Below are 13642 nucleotides of genomic sequence, written 5' to 3' on the forward strand. Positions count from 1 at the left end.
GTAAGTCTGTTTTATTAACAGGTTAACTAGCAGAGGTCTGTAATATTACTTTCTTTTTTTTAAGATTTCTTATTTTTAAGAAATATAAAGGTATGTATTTCCCCTGTAGATTTATTTAAGTTTTTTAGTTTTTTTTCTTTTTTCAGGATGGGTTAATATGCTGAAGTATAATAAATATACTGATAATAAGTATTTAATTAATAAGATTAAAAGCTCCAGTCATTCTATTAATATTTTGTATAATTTCTGTTTTATTTAAGATAAGATTTGTATCATGAGTTTGACTGCTTAAAATAAGAAATATTTAACTTATATCTTGTATAGTTATAAATATAAAAAATAGTTTTATAGTGATTAAAAATAGGATAAGTTTAAATAAAGTAAATAAAAGATTATGGCTGATCTTGAGGTGGCCTAAAAGCAGTTTATATAATATTTTAAAAAGATAAATTAGGTAATAGTAAAAATTATTTATTTATAAAAGTATTAACAGTTCTTAAAGAATTGTGGTAGTCAGATATTAGATCATGATTTGAATATATTAGAGTAGTTAAATAAGAAGAATTTTTTAAGTACTGAAAATCTCTGAGAGCTGGAGTATTTAACTGATAAGTATAATATTATTTAACTTACTACTATATCAGATAATTTTAGTCTGATTTAATTGGTTGATTTTTCTTTCTTTTAGATAAACTTTAACCTGTCTGCTGGTGGTACTATTCTATAAATTAATAATAATCTATCAAGTTCTTGATAGGTTTCTATATATTTTTTGAGATATTATAATCTTTCTATTTTATTAAATAATATAATTTATTATTAATTTTCTTGTGGTCCAGGATCCTCTTAACTTTATATTCTTATTTAATATTGTTATTAATTTCTATATTTTCTATAATTTTAGTATTTTTTAGTACAGGTTTTAACAATGAGATATAAAATACTAGATAAATTTTATTTATTAATTTTAGTAGTCTTAGCTTGTAATTAACTGGTCTTTTCTTTTCTTTAATAATAAATAATCCTAGTTTATAATGGTTGAGTTTCTGGCTTAGTTATTTTATCTTAATATTTTAGTAAAACAGAAATACTTTCTCTTTTTTTTTAGATTAGGTTTCTTCCCGTGCTGGTAATTGTAGTAGATTTTATTTTATAAATTTATAAATTTAATATTTCAGAATAACTGGATGTGTATATGTCCTGTGAATATAATAATATCTTTAACTATACTAGTAACTGATTACTTTCCTAATAATATTTCCAGAAATCTTAAATAGTAATTATAATTAGTATAGAATAATAAGACTCTAATTATTAAGTAATTAATATTATTATATAAGAACTATGTTATAGGTAACAGGTCTGTCTAATTATCTTATTAATAATTAATATAGTATCTTAAGTATTACTTAATTATTTAGTTAATCCTTTCTATTTATCTGTTTATTTATGGGTGATAAATTATTATTATTTATTCTTTAATTTCTATAAGATCTGTGAGTAATCTCTAAAACTTTAAGATAAATAGCTTATTTTTATCTGATATAATATACTTTAGTATTCTGTAGTTTATAATAATATTTTTTAAAAATAATTCTATTATCTGTATTACTGTTATTGTCGTTTTGCTTGGTATAAGATAGATATATTTAATAAAATAGTTAGTAATGACTATAATAATATTATATTTTTTTAATCCAGATAATGGGCTAATAAAGTTAATTATTATCTATTTTTATAGCTATTATAGTATCTCCTGTATTTATATTTATTTATAGGATTAATATCTTATAAACTTATCTTTAATATATATCTTATATTATCTAATATAATTATGTATTTTTTATCTGAGATTCAGGATATAATAATTTCTAATAATTAGTTCTATAGTTTTTTTGATTCCTAAGTATTTTTTAAATAGTTTATTATAATATATAGCTATGATTTGTGCCTTTATACTGGTTAGTATAAAGATTAGTTTATAAAAGTAAATTAATTCTTTTTTATTAATAATAATCTTTTCTGGTGAGCTCCTGCTTATTTCTTAAAGTATCTTATTTTCTTTAATAATATTAGCTAATTATCTAGTTAGATTACTATTAATCTTTAATATTACTGTAAGGTTAGTTTTATTATAGCTGATTAACCTGTTTTTATTCTATTTTAGAATAGCTGGTTTGATAATCTTTTCTTTTATTTTATAGTCTAGTCTGTGACTTAGTATATCTGTATATCTATTTTTTGTTTTTTTGTAGTATATAATACAGAAATTATATTATAATAAGATTTTTATTTATCTTATTTACTTTCTAGTTAACTCTTTAGTTATTATAAAGTAGGTCAAGTTCTTGTAATCTATTTTTATAATAATAATATATTTTATTTTTTTAAGATAGACTCTTTATTATTTAAATGCTACTACTATAGCTAGTAATTTTTTATTATAAATATTATAATTAAGTTTTACCTGAACCAACTTTCTTAAGTAAAATATGATTAATCTGGATTTTCTGTTATCTCCTAGCTGTGTTATATATATATTAATAATATAATTTAATATATCAGTTTTGATAGTTATTTTCTTTTCTGGATTATGCTGTACTAGCACTAGTGATATAATAAGTTAATATTTAATATCTTTGAATATATACTACTGCGGTTCTTCTTATCTGAACTCTTGTATTTTTTTTATAAGTTTAAATAATAGTATTATATGGATAGCATATCTGTCTATAAATTATTAATAGTAATTAACTAGTCTAATAAATTATTAAAATTCTTTCAGATTCTTAAATTAAGACTAGTTTCTAATAACTTATATTTTAGTTTACTCAGTGTAGACTCTCTCTATAAATATCTAATATTTTAGAAACTCTGTTTCCTGTATATAGAATTTGTATTTCTTTAGTTTACATTATAAGTAATATAGATATAGTTTATATAATATAAGTCTTATATATTTTATATGTTCTTTCTTGGTTTTTGAGAAGATTAAGATATTATTTAAGTAAGTAATCATGAATCTGTTGAGGTATTCTCCCAGTATCTTATTAATATATTGTTTATTCTGAATATGGTTTTCCATTCTTCACCTTCCATGATATGTATACGATAATATATATCCATGATATTAAGCTTAGTAAACCATTTTGCTCCTTATACCTTGTCTTAGATTTCTAAGATTAAAAATAAAGAGTATCAGTCCTTGATTATGATTGCATTGAGTGGTTGGTAATCTATATATAATTATAGACTGCTGTTCTTTTTTAGTATAAAAAGAATACCATATCCTGTAGATAACTTTAATAATTTAATATTATTTTTAGCTAATTAATTATTAATATATTCTTATAGTACTTATGATTCCTTTTTGGATATTAGATAAATCTTTTAGTATATTAATAATTTTCCTTTCTTAATAAGGATAGTGTGGTCATGTTTTCTGTATTAAGATAATTTAGATTATTCTAGCTGTTTAAATAGGTTTTTAAATCTTTTATACTATGATAAGATACATGGGTTGTTTCTGGTTATAGCTAGGAGTTTCTATAAATTCTTTAATCTTATATTAATGTACTTAGATCCCTGTCTGTCTTAAGTTTCTTGACTTATATTATTAAATTTATATTTCTGTATATAAGTTTCCTGTTATCTTATATTATTAGTCTTAAGTTCTTGTTTTTGATTCTCTAGCCTTATGGCTCGGTGTGTATAAGTCTAATCTTTATTAATATTACTTAAACATAGCTTATAGTATTCTTGTAGTATATTTAGTATTTATTCTAATAAATATACTAGTTTATTAATCTATGATAGTTTTATTACTGCTAATATTTATTTTATAATTTCTGAAATATTACTTTTCTCTAAGTTTTTTATAGTGCCTGGCGTGCTAGGCTTTTATAATATCTTTAATTTTTCTATAGATTGCTTAGTTCTTGTTTTAATCTTATATTATGTAATAGACTGTACAGATCTAGATTTTATATCTAGTTCTTGATAATATTATCTTAGGTAATTATAATTTATGAATTAGAGATTCTCAGTTTTTTAATTAATTTATAAGTTATGATTCCTGAGTCATAGAATTTCTAATACAATATTATATTATTTTAATAATATTATATTAAAATCTATATATTTAAAATAATTTATTACAGCCATAGGCACGGTTTCTAACTTAACTATTAATATAAAAGTTTCCAGGTTCTCTCTATTTAGTCCTGTAATTGGTTCTGGTTTTTTTTTCTATTTTTTAAATATTTCCAGTTGCTGCATGAATTATAGATTTATAAAGTTTCTAGTTATACCAGAATCTATTAATACTTAAGCTGGTTATTTTAGTATAACTACCTGGATCTTCAGATATTTTTCTAATTTAATAACTACTAATTATTAGTTTAACTAATTGGGCTTTAGTAGCTTTAGGTATCTTTATAAAAATCTTGAATTTTCTATTTTTATTATATAATATATTATATACTAATTATTAAAGTATATTATCCAGTGTATTGTATCATAATATAGATATTATCTATATCTTATATATAAATAACCAAAGTTAAGATATAGATAATGGTTATTTCTGGTTTCTATTACTTCCAGTATCTTTAGTCAGTATTTTGTGATGTATTTCTGATTATAGTATAAAGAGTATATATCTATATAATATATAATTTAAAAAAATTTATTATATTTTTATTATTTTTTGTTTTTCTTGAAGTGTTTATACAGGTATTTTTTATAATTATATTAAGGATCTAGTCCAGCTACTCTTATCTTCCAGCTGACTTTGAATAGATGATGGTAATAATTAATATTATCTTATTTATATATTAGATAAAATTCTGGGTAATAGAAATATTTTTATAGATATAATCTTTAATCTTTGTTCTGTATTTCCCAATATTTTAGATCTTAATATAGATAATACTGTATAATTTCCTTGAATTCTAGGTAGAATTATGCCAGATTCTCTTTAAACTCTTTTATAATATAATTTAATTAGTAAAAGATATTATTTTTATTATTTTCTTGGTTTTCTTTATCTTTATCTTGTTATGTTAGGCATGGTTTACTGGTTTCTAATAGAGATTTTTCTGGGATATTAAATATCTTACTAAGTCTTTTCTTACTAGATTTAAAATCTTCTAGTTAAGTACTATACTCTTTATTCAAAGAATTAAACTTATTCTAAATTATATCAGAATATTTATTTTCTAGAGCTAGCTTATTATTATTATCAATCTTCGCGGGCCAATTAAATGGTTCGGATAATTAGTAAGTTTCTTATAGCTTTATTAGTATTATTAGTTTATCTATATTAATTTATTATTTTAACTAGTCCTAGTATACCCTGCTTACTGGCACTAATAATTATTCTTATTATATGGCTTATAGCTTCTTATTACTTAATAATTTAGTTTTTATCTAGATTTCTGTGATATTATAGGCTTCTTTAACCTGGTTTTTATCAGTAGCTCTTAGCTGTTTTTGAGATTATTATTATTTTTATTTATAATTCTTTAACTAATAGCCTGTCTTGCTGCAGTTGAAGTATAAGTAGTTTTTTTTATGTTTTTTAAGCTTTTTCTTAGAAATTCTGTTTAATTAAGTCTGATACTGTGTTATATCCAGTTCTATTAATTTTAATTTATAAGAATTCTTATATCTCAGGCTTCTAGGTTGTACTAATTACTTATTATTAATCTTATAATCCTACTGGCTGTTCTGTTGAGATATAGATTTATTAATTTATTAGTCTTTCTTCTGTTTTATATTAAAGTTGTATAACTTATTATTAATCTTAACTATTATCTTGATTATTTTTTATAATATTTTTAGTTATTTCTATTAAATAAGTTTTTCTTAGATTTCTATTTTAAGTTCTTTTTTGAATTATAAGATATATATATTATTATTCTAATCCAGGTGACTGATGATCTGCTGGAATTTAGAGATATACTTAGATATTGATTTGGTTTGCTTGAGTTACTATAGCTTTTATTCAATATTATATATAGTGTTAATATCTCTAAATATTTATTTGAGATATTCTTTAAATTTGCTATAACTAGAAAAGATAGTTTTAGTATTATTATCCTAATTCTCTGTTAGCTTTTTCTGGTAATCACAGATATATGATTTGAATTAACTGAATGCTGTTCTGGTTAAGTAGATAAATATAAAAAAGATCTTATTAATCTTATTTTAGAGTTTTTTTTAGTTAATATTAAGATACAAGTCTAATTGGGTTATAAAAGCCCTAAGCTTTGATTAACTGCTGTTAAATAGTTTTAATAATTAGATTTTAACAGATTTAGCTGTCAAGCGCCTCTTAAACTACTGGTTTTATTATTTTAAAACACTGATATTTTTCTGTAACTAATTAATTATTCTTATTAACTTCTATGCTATTAATATATATATTTATTATTATTATTCTTCTTCACTGGTATTTGAGCCCTGCGGTGAGGTGTGTGGTGTATTAAGAGTTATTAATATAATAGATAGTTATAATTAATAATACTTATACTGACAGTGTTTAATATATTAAACCCTAGGATTATTTTTCTATTCCTGTTAGCTTAGCTTTTACTGGTATATATACTATTAAACTAGATTAAGATAATATCAGACTGATAGTTTATTTAAGGTACTGGTCTTGAATAAAAGAAGAGAAATAAGACTAGATAATATCATGCAGTTATCTGTAAGTAAATATAGATAAGTATTATATTATTAAGCTTCCAAGGATAGATTACTTAAAGATAATATAGATTAAACACGAAGAACAGGATTAATTAAATATATAAATAAGTATTTTTATATATCTTATCCTCTGTATATTAAGTGGTATATCTTTCTATATACTATATATTATATATTATATACCCGTTCGTGTATTATCCTATATATCCATAGTTATATAATATATAGCTGTTCCGGATATTATAAGAGTAATCTGGAATTCTCCTTGATAAGAGTTTCTGTTTATTCAAGCACTGTCTTTATCGGCGCTTTCTGCCTAGCGAGTCCGCCTTACTAGCAGGTCAACTAGCAGGGGTCTGTAACACACCGCTGTTTCACCATTTACGTCACTCAGTCTTTGAGTATAAGAAATTCATTTGTTAGACCACATAGAGAAGAAAGTTGGGTAGAAAAAAGAAAAGCAAAAAGAGAAAAATACATACAACAGAAGGGATTTGCTGGTGGTCACCTATCTAACTACTAACCTCCCGGTGTGTGGCTTAAACGTGGCCAGAAGATGGATGGATACTGCTTAGGTAAGCTAGTAGATAAGATTATTTTATAATTATAATTTATTATATTATTTATATAACTGGATATAAATTAGAATAAGTATTTTTTAAAGATAGATAAGCTATTATCTTGATTATATAATATTTAATAATTTTATTTTTAGTTTTTAAATATTTAATTATATATATTATTTCTTTTATATTATTATCTATAATATACAGAGACTAGTTAATTAATATTAATTAAGTTATAATTATTTTATTATCTTACTAATAATATAAATAATAATGAAATAATTTAATAATTAGATCTGCTCATCCCTGTTATTCTATATAAAGTTAGAATTTTTAATTCTTAAAAAAATTTTGATATAATATTATAAGAAGGGCCGCCTAATCTTATAAATTATTTAATTATTATTCAATAAATAATTAATAGGTAATAAGTAGAGTTATTAAAATTATATAATTATTTAGAATATAGTTATTATTTTTAAACAGTTTAAAGTATAAATTATAAATAATTCTAAAAGAAAAGAACAAATCTAGAAGAGACTAATATAAAATATATAAATTTAATTTTTAATATTCTTTTTCTTTTATAATTAAGATTCTGATATTTATTTTTAATAAATTAAGATTAGATACTGTGTCTTACTTGCACACACATCTGGCCAACCATGATGATAGACATCTTCAATGGATGATTCATCAAAGCGTGATGGAGTCACCGTGGGGTAAGAGACTATATACATTTGCACTGGGTGGCGGAGGAGGACATCAGAATGTACTTTCTATAATGGGAGTAACTGCATCTGGTATTTACTGTAAGCTCAGGCTAGTCCCGATATTGGATGACTACTAACCCTTAAGTGAATGACTTTATCTTACCAGTGTTACTTTAACCACATATGTACCTAATTCTTTGTCAGGTCAATGGCTTTCTCTCCCTTTCCGTTTTAGTGCTCGCCCCTTGCTACTGTTAGTTCACTGAGTATATATTGTGAGAATCCGCTCACATTCACCTAACAAGCTTATAAGTGTGCGCGTTCTGAGTCTGTTGACTCAGAATGCTAGTATTTTACCAGTTAGCCGAGCGGTTAGCTCGAATGCAAGTACTGGAGCATTCACTCCTAAAGGGTACAGTAAGATGCATGGTGACGGATGGACTACAGATGAAATTAGCCTCAGATTGCGAAGGATTGGACTCTTAAAATTAGTTGTAAGATTGTCGGTCCATAATGTGGCAATTCGATTTGCTTGTGCCCGTCAAGAGATACTGGACAGCCTCATCAGTATCTAACCCTGAAGAAATTAGACAAGTCATTAATCAAATTTGCCAGCCCTTGTGGCAATGTGACATCAGGTGCTGTGGAATGGTATCCCGTCAGTTTGCTCAAACTTTGGACCGTCAAACAGCAATAATGCCGCCCATTCGTGAGGTTGTAGATTCAAGCAATATAAGTGACCTAAGCAAAGAAACAAGCGCTACATTCGTTCCGGGCTATGCATTCAATTGCGTTTGCTATTGAACAAATTGCAAGAGTTGAGTACCCAGACTGGTGTCATAATTAGATGATAGCATCTTTAGGGGGGGAATCTGAGTGGATCAAAAGGGTGTGAAGAGTCCCTTAGACTACTTGACAATGGATCCCGACCCTGGCTTACAGATTTACTACATAGACATCAGTGAGTTAGCTGTCAGCTGTCATCGAACGAATTATTCAAAAATTCCGTCAGTTTTCTATTACTAGACTGCACTATAGTTCGAACACCCAAGACCACAGCGAGAGCCACTAGAACCAAATCCGAGGCTTATCTTGACAAGGGGGCTGCGGTCGGATACCCACCAAGGGCAAAAGCCACCATCTCCAGATGTGCTCTACAGGCCATCAGGCCCGGAGTGCCCGAGTGGCGGATAAGGTTTAGATCAGAGTCTCCTCGACAGCAGACAGGGTACCGTTGAGAATGGCACCAGCGTGGTGGCGAGCAACCAGACCGTAAGCGAACTGATACCTGCAGGGGTGGTTAGCACCAAATAACATAAATCCGATCAGTTCATGCAGAAAGAAAAAAAACTTACTGGTCGAACCAGGGGAGGAGCTCGTTCAAGCCGGGGGTGTTGCGCCAGTCGCGCATGAGGTCGCAGACAATGGCGAAGATACCCATCAGCGTGACACCGGCCTTCTCCATGCGGCGGTTGGCATCGATGGCGAGCTTGGCATCGAATGTACCGCTGGCCTCGGTGTTGGCATACACCTCGTAGCCCTCATCGATCAGGGAGAGAGCCAAGAAAGCGGTGCCTGGGATAATTAGCCTCCAGATGGGCTCATATCGGCATGGGTAGAGGATGACTTGCAAACTTCAGTGACAATTCCACCGATGATCAGCTGCTTCTTGCCAGTAGCCTTGACGGCAGCACGGAACTCAGCATTGTCCCAGGCGTTGACCTCACCTTGACGGCGGACGAAAGTGGCGTTGGGGTGCATGTCGGTGATCTCCTTGAGAAGAAGACCGTTGGGGCCAGTATCGGAGGAGGAGGTCAAAATGGTGGGAAGGTCGAAGGCCTTGCCGATGGCGGCGTGGGCAATGATGTTGTTGCGGAAGTCGTTGGTGCTGTAGTCGCGCACCAGCTGGGTGAGACCGACCTGGTGGTCAATCACAAGAAGGGCCTGGGGGGAATTGTTAGAGACTCATTATCTCATTGCACGAGTGTGTTCTTGTCGAAGACCTACCGCATTGTCCTTGTCAATACGGTTCCACGCCTGAACCGAGGAGACTCCAAGAGCCAAGGCTGCGAGAATGTTGCTGAAACGCATTTTGAAGCTGAGAAGGTGCTGCTGGACTGGCTTTGGTCTTTGCTTGCTGTGATTCTCGGAGTGATGAGTCTATGATGATTCTCTATTGACCCGGGCGATGAGCACTTCTTTATACCCACCCATCCACCATCTGGAAGCCTCTGGTCTCTCCAAAAATGGAAGGGTATGCTCAGCATTGGGTCATGATTGTCAAGCATCTACTCATCTCGAAGCGATGGGGATCTCGTATTGCAGATGGCTCGGGACTGGAGTGACTATGATGAGTTGGGTTTAGGGCTCCTGCTCTCGGGGCTCACTACTATGACGGAGTACTGCTGCTGGGTTACTAACTTACTATTAATGCATTATGGAGTGCTTATGGGATTCTGACTGGCCGGGCTTGGCAGTGCTAATCGGGCGCCCCGAGGAAGTCGCTCCCCACTCAGCAGCTGCAGTTGTACATCCTTCCAATCACCTCCCGCCAATTAGATTGATAGTGGATTCACGAAGGAGCTGCCACCCAACCAACAAGCCCGTATGAAAGTGCACTAACACGCTCTAGATAACCCTCATTGGGAATATGGATCCTATTTCACTCCCTTGTTCCTTCTCCAACCATTTTGCTCCGCCCGGATATCATCCCGCTCGCCCCATTCGTTCAATTACTGGTTAGCAGAACCACCCATCCCTAAAGCAGCATCCGTGTGTCTCACATTCTGCATCAGTTGTTCCGTATTACGAAGTGACGGGTGAATGTGGGGACAATCGGCTATCAATCTACGGAGTAAAGGCGATTCTAGTCCCACTGCACGGAGTGGCGGCGCCAGTCACTCCGAATTGACGAAGAAACGTTCTCGTGCTTGAAATGCTGGGCCTTGTATAGAATGAGGGACTGCGACTCTGTCGGCAGCTTTGCTATCCCTGCATGACAGGGGTCTCGCTTCACCGTAACCCGAATCTAGGCTAAGGGGGGCAATCACCTGCCAGCACTGGTGCGTCTGTCTGCAGAAACGGCTCACAAATTCGCTATGACTTGCAATTACGAGAGGATGACCCATATTGCTCTGCTTGCACCAGCTGCAACCAGGAAAGCTTACCTTTCCATGGGTTAGGGAGCACAGTCGAAGAGGCCGGAGCCTGCCTGATGACACCGTCTGCGCAGTCTGTGTATCAATCAATATACTATACTAAGCTATACTATATTTCCCGAGGAGCTGAAGCCGGAATAGAGTAATGTAAAGTGATTCCACCCGCTCTTGAGTCTCGTGTTCCTAGGTATCGGAGGGTTCCCAATGGGGCCCAAATCTCTATGTACCTTCCTTTCCTGGCTGATTGCTAAGATGAGATCTCATGCAGCGTTCACTGCAGGACTTTGAGTTGCATCCAGGGAAATTAGTGTAGACTTAGAACGGCTGACATACCGGCATGACTGGTACTTTATCTTGTACCTGTAGACTCAACTTACCCAATCCGTGGACTAATTCATACCAGATATGTCGGTACAGGCGACGGCCCTGGCGGTGGCTGACCGAATCTGGAGCCACCCCCAGGGCTGAGCCGGACTGATATGCGGGTTTTGCACATGATCAGTGAGTAGGCTCATAGTAAACAGACTCGGAGCGCTGGGAGTGGCATACGGGTGTTGTGGGGGGCGGGGGGTTGGCCGCCATTAGGAAGCCCTTTCGCCAAAACCAGAGAGGTGAAGGAGTGCACCCAGCGTGCGATTAGCGTCCCTCTACCACACCGCGGGTTGCGGTAGTAGAGTACCAGTTCAGTGAGGCCTCGAGAACATGCCAGAAAAGGGCTACAGAAACCATTAGCTATAGACCGGCCTGCACTTGAATATTGGCGAACCTGGAAGTCGGGGTCGATATGACCGGGTCTTGTTGCACAATTGATACCCTAAGAATAAACCATACAGACCTAAGATCAGACAGTCACACTCTTTGCCATGAGAGACCTATCCTTTTATTGTGAACCCGCAACCTTGAAGGGTCCTTGGCCAGATAAACGGACGGAGCCTCTCATAAGCAGTGTACCACTTTCCGCTCTCTTAACTTATTGGAGGTTTTTATGCGAGGAAGAGTAGCAAGACGCATCCTCGGAAAGTCTTATGCTTCATTTATATGATTGGATATACAAAGGCAAGTCGATGTTCAACAAGCCAGTGATGCAACCTTCATGATACATAATAGCGAATAAAAGATGTCGAGAACACCCTCTCTCATGACCTAGGCTGAACTCAATTAGAGCATCCTCCCATCGACAGCCTCGGGCCATAGAATGACATAACTTCTATGACCTATGGAGGCGTTGATTGCAACCCGTTCCTGTGCTCCTCGATGTTAAATCCCTAGAGAATACCCGCCCGAAAGAGAAAGAAACTAACCAGGCAATCTGTACCAGTCATTCGAAGAAATTGTATTTGGTGATCTATCAAAAGTGCCATGATCTCCTACCTTCAACCTGTTCGTGTGACATCCCGAGTAAACAAGCTCACAGAGAGTATTACCTGGCCCGACTTTTCCTCTAGGTCTTTTGAAATCGCCCAATGTGAGCCCTCTATTGTAGCAGATGAACTATCCCCTATCCAGAACAACCGGCTCATTCGTAAATACAATACTGATACTGATAGAAGTTGTGAATGCCAATCTCCCTCATGCCTTCCAACCAACTATATCACGCAAGGTCTGAGTCATGGCACCGAGTGCCTGAGGGCTCTTTGTCGTGTTCCCTTTCTGATAACCCTCTCTGTACGGAATGCGATCCTCTCCTATCACTTATCAGTGACTGCCAACCTGTAGAGTCGCTCTCCAGAAACTCACCGAGTAGAGCCTTGACCCACGATTTCGGGGCAGCGTTGTTCTCACCATCCCATATGGTCAGAAGATATAACGCAGTAGTTCCATATTCAGTCGCATGTCGAAGCGCAGAGTTATTGAACTGCGGATTGACCCTCTCTGCAAGATCGTAGCGGTTCTTCGTAGCCTTAGCGGCTATCTCTGGCGTCACAAACAGACTATTCGAGTGGATATCATCCAATCCCAGATCCTTGGCTACAGGAGCCCAAACGGTAGCATCGAAGTGGACATCATCCCCGAAATAGATATCATTGCGCGTGAGCGAGCCGTCAACTTCAATCGTGTCGTGTCTGGCGAGATCGAACAGGTGGAAAGTCTCATTGGGACGATTTGTCGTGGATATGTTGAATTCGAAGACCATGTCAACGACGGTGGTGAAGGAACCCGGCGCCCAGCCGTATGCATCTTGTATAGCTTTGTTGATTAAGTCGTAGTCAATGTTCTTGCCGTCGCGGGGAAGATAGCCGTGATTTGCGAGAGCATTCAACCCAGGGCATGGTGAGCGACCTGTCATATCTTGTTAGCATACTGTTAGCAATATCACTTCACTGGCTTGAAGTCCTACTGTCGAAAGGACCTGGGGCTTGGAATTTATGATCCCCGAGCTCGGGAAACGCAAGACAGAATGTCGCGAATGCGACCAGTGGAAGAGTATAGGTCTTCATTGTAACAATTTAGTAGGTAGGGCAATGCAAACAGGATGTCAGAAAGTGTACGGTCT

General features: G+C 33.2%; 2 protein-coding genes across 2 annotated transcripts; both read right to left on the minus strand.

Annotated features, from left to right (window-relative positions):
- Positions 1-9020: 9020 nt before the first annotated feature.
- Positions 9021-10132, minus strand: BO85DRAFT_431080 (putative isochorismatase family hydrolase). Its single transcript, XM_025658318.1, has 4 exons — positions 9998-10132; positions 9618-9934; positions 9346-9579; positions 9021-9278 (listed from the first exon to the last, which is right to left on the minus strand). The coding sequence occupies exons 1-4, from the start codon at positions 10079-10081 to the stop codon at positions 9188-9190; spliced, it is 726 nt and encodes a 241-aa protein (XP_025510614.1). The 5' UTR covers positions 10082-10132; the 3' UTR covers positions 9021-9187.
- A 2331-nt stretch (positions 10133-12463) lies between these two features.
- Positions 12464-13642, minus strand: BO85DRAFT_453811 (peroxidase family protein). Its single transcript, XM_025661137.1, has 2 exons — positions 13487-13642; positions 12464-13428 (listed from the first exon to the last, which is right to left on the minus strand). The coding sequence occupies exons 1-2, from the start codon at positions 13584-13586 to the stop codon at positions 12740-12742; spliced, it is 789 nt and encodes a 262-aa protein (XP_025510615.1). The 5' UTR covers positions 13587-13642; the 3' UTR covers positions 12464-12739.

This window comes from Aspergillus piperis (assembly GCF_003184755.1).
Source record: "Aspergillus piperis CBS 112811 unplaced genomic scaffold BO85scaffold_29, whole genome shotgun sequence".
Lineage (NCBI taxonomy): Eukaryota > Fungi > Ascomycota > Eurotiomycetes > Eurotiales > Aspergillaceae > Aspergillus > Aspergillus piperis.